General features: G+C 39.5%; 1 protein-coding gene across 10 annotated transcripts in view; it reads left to right on the top strand.

Annotated features, from left to right (window-relative positions):
- The window catches only part of LOC107708645 (ataxin-2-like), a 35917-nt gene that overhangs the window by 15745 nt on the left and 16963 nt on the right, over positions 1 to 3209 (top strand). For all 10 annotated transcript variants that reach the window (XM_016512943.1, XM_016512940.1, XM_016512936.1 and 7 more), the window contains 3 exons: positions 482 to 606; positions 761 to 852; positions 938 to 1126. In XM_016512943.1, coding sequence (XP_016368429.1) covers positions 482 to 606; positions 761 to 852; positions 938 to 1126 — 406 coding nt within the window. The remainder of the gene's footprint in view (positions 1 to 481; positions 607 to 760; positions 853 to 937; positions 1127 to 3209) is intronic.

Raw genomic sequence — 3209 nt, 5'->3', positions numbered from 1 at the left:
TATTTATACTATAGTCGCACCGGTAGTGATGTCATGGCTGTCGCCGGCCAACGTGTTGTTGGTGTTTTTTCAATGTATGCTTCAGACACGGGTCACGACGAGGCGTTCCCCATAGCGACCCCTAGAGGACGCAGTTCGAAGTTCCCATGAAAGGGAACTGAACAGGATGTCAGAAAAAAAAAATACAGCTCCACCTTTTTTCTGAAAACATGTCCTTTGAAATCTGTTTGTAATGCAGTGGGCTCAGATACAAGATTTTTGTCTGTCTTATGACTAAATGTGAGATCCTTGCCCCTGCACCACCATTAGTGTCCATTTAGAAATCATCACCCGTTTTCCACTTCATTATGTCCCCCATATAGTGAATTTGTTTTCATCTCTGTTTTATGTTCCTTCCATAAGCATTTGTGTGCTTTTGCATCACCATGATACAAGTGATATGAATCCTGTAGTTTGTCTTGTGTGTTGGTGTGTGGTGAAGATAACTTCACAGACAGTGCGGTGAGTGCCCGTGTTAATGGAGAGCACAAGGAGAAGGATCTGGAACCCTGGGATGGAGGGGAGCAGCACATCTCAGGCAGCATGGAATCTCTTGACACTGATCTGGTGAGACAACGGTCAACAAATCTTGACATAATGTAGCAAATTGCAGTTGGATTAGTTTAGAAGTATCATAAGCAGCAACAACATTTAGATATTTAAAGCTATCACAAGAGGTATGAGGTGAAACAGTGATCACATTTTTGAAACTCTCTCTCAGTCAAATGGTTGGGATCCTGATGAGATGTTTAAATACAATGAGGAGACATACGGTGTGAAGTCCACCTATGACAGCAGCTTGTCCTCCTACACGTAAGTCCTTTCATCTGTGCTATACATCACCTCGCCTGGTAGGTATGTGCTGTCTCTTAGGTTGATTTTTTCCTTTTATTTCCAGGGTTCCTTTGGAGCGAGACAACTCTGAGGAGTTCCTCAAGCGGGAGGCTCGCGCATCACAGCTGGCAGAGGAGATCGAAGCCAGTGCCACTTACAAGGCCCGCGTGGCCCTGGAGAATGACGACCGCTCCGAGGAAGAGAAATACACTGCTGTGGTTCGTGGAGAGCGGGAGCTTCACAGCCTCAACAGGTAAAGGCGATTTTATTGCTGATTTAAAATGTTATTTAAATGTGAGTTTGGAAAGCAGTATTTGAGATGTCTGTATTTCCCCCTTCAAGTAGATATGGGTCGGTCCTGCATGCCTGAAATAGCAGCCTGGAGGCATTGCAAATATGGCTGCCAAGTAAACTCACTTTCATTAACTTCAAAGGCTATGCTTAGATTTGAAATATATTTAAATATCCCTGAAGAATATAGAAACTATTGCTGATTGTTGCCTGTTAATTTATCTACCCAAATAAACCTTTTCACAACAGTTATATTTGCTTCTTTGGTTTGAATCAAAGCAACTAATGTCTTAAAGTACATTCACATTTATTGTTCTGCAAATTTTGCAGATGATGCAGATGAGTCATTTCAATAGGAAACCACAACAATGGGAACTTTGCTTCAGGGCAAAAGATATCCCCTTGGGGGAAAAAGATTCCCCTTTACCCTAATAGGGCTGCATGATATGGCCAAAAAAATTATCACAATAAAATTTTTCATATCAGTTGGTATCGATAATTATCACAATAAATTTCATATCTTTATTTCTTTCAAGTCACCTCGCCTGGTAGGTATGTGCTGTCTCTTAGGTTGATTTTTTCCTTTTATTTCCAGGGTTCCTTTGGAGCGAGACAACTCTGAGGAGTTCCTCAAGCGGGAGGCTCGCGCATCACAGCTGGCAGAGGAGATCGAAGCCAGTGCCACTTACAAGGCCCGCGTGGCCCTGGAGAATGACGACCGCTCCGAGGAAGAGAAATACACTGCTGTGGTTCGTGGAGAGCGGGAGCTTCACAGCCTCAACAGGTAAAGGCGATTTTATTGCTGATTTAAAATGTTATTTAAATGTGAGTTTGGAAAGCAGTATTTGAGATGTCTGTATTTCCCCCTTCAAGTAGATATGGGTCGGTCCTGCATGCCTGAAATAGCAGCCTGGAGGCATTGCAAATATGGCTGCCAAGTAAACTCACTTTCATTAACTTCAAAGGCTATGCTTAGATTTGAAATATATTTAAATATCCCTGAAGAATATAGAAACTATTGCTGATTGTTGCCTGTTAATTTATCTACCCAAATAAACCTTTTCACAACAGTTATATTTGCTTCTTTGGTTTGAATCAAAGCAACTAATGTCTTAAAGTACATTCACATTTATTGTTCTGCAAATTTTGCAGATGATGCAGATAAGTCATTTCAATAGGAAACCACAACAATGGGAACTTTGCTTCAGGGCAAAAGATATCCCCTTGGGGGAAAAAGATTCCCCTTCACCCTAATAGGGCTGCATGATATGGCCAAAAAAATTATCACAATAAAATTTTTCATATCAGTTGGTATCGATAATTATCACAATAAATTTCATATCTTTATTTCTTTCAAGTTTATTGGCAGATTTTTGCTCCCAAGTGAAAGTTGTAGAAAGCAGACCATTAATTGTGGTTTTAAACTACTCATTATTGTCAGAACATGCCAAAGACTTCACGTTTTTGAATTCTTTACACTTTTCTAGTCATTTTTCTTAACAAAATAAATCTGTTTAGAAAAATGTATTTCTTAGTTTCTGCATTGATATTCTTTCAAATCATGAAGCAGGTTTGTGTTGCCTGACTTTGATGACGTGTATCTTCAGCACAGTTTGCAGTGCAGGCTGCAATATTAATAATATAATAATGACAGTAGTAGTAGCTTGAGTTAGGATGCAGATGTAAATTTATGCTCATTATCACAAATGGTAACATCTGTAAAAATTTTAACTCTCATTTGTATATGGTGAAATGTAATTATTCTGACTGTTTGAGTTTTATTAAAATTAAAGGGTTAGTTCACCCAAAAATGAAAATTCTGTCATTAATTACTTAGCCTCATGTCGTTTCAAACCCGTAAGACCTTCGTTCATCTTCGGAACACAAATTAAGATATTTTTGATGGAATCTGAGAGCTCTCAGACTCTGCATAGACGGCAACGCAACTGAAATGTTCCCAAGTCCAGAAACGTAGCAAGGAGATCTGTAAAATAATCCATGTGACATCAGGGGTTCAACCGTAATTTTACGAAGCTACGAGAATA

Source organism: Sinocyclocheilus rhinocerous, unplaced genomic scaffold (assembly GCF_001515625.1).
Source record: "Sinocyclocheilus rhinocerous isolate Xijiao unplaced genomic scaffold, SAMN03320098_v1.1 scaffold1858, whole genome shotgun sequence".
Classification (NCBI taxonomy): domain Eukaryota; kingdom Metazoa; phylum Chordata; class Actinopteri; order Cypriniformes; family Cyprinidae; genus Sinocyclocheilus; species Sinocyclocheilus rhinocerous.
Note: the sequence above shows the minus strand (reverse complement) of the source record. Positions and strands in the feature narration are given on the sequence as shown.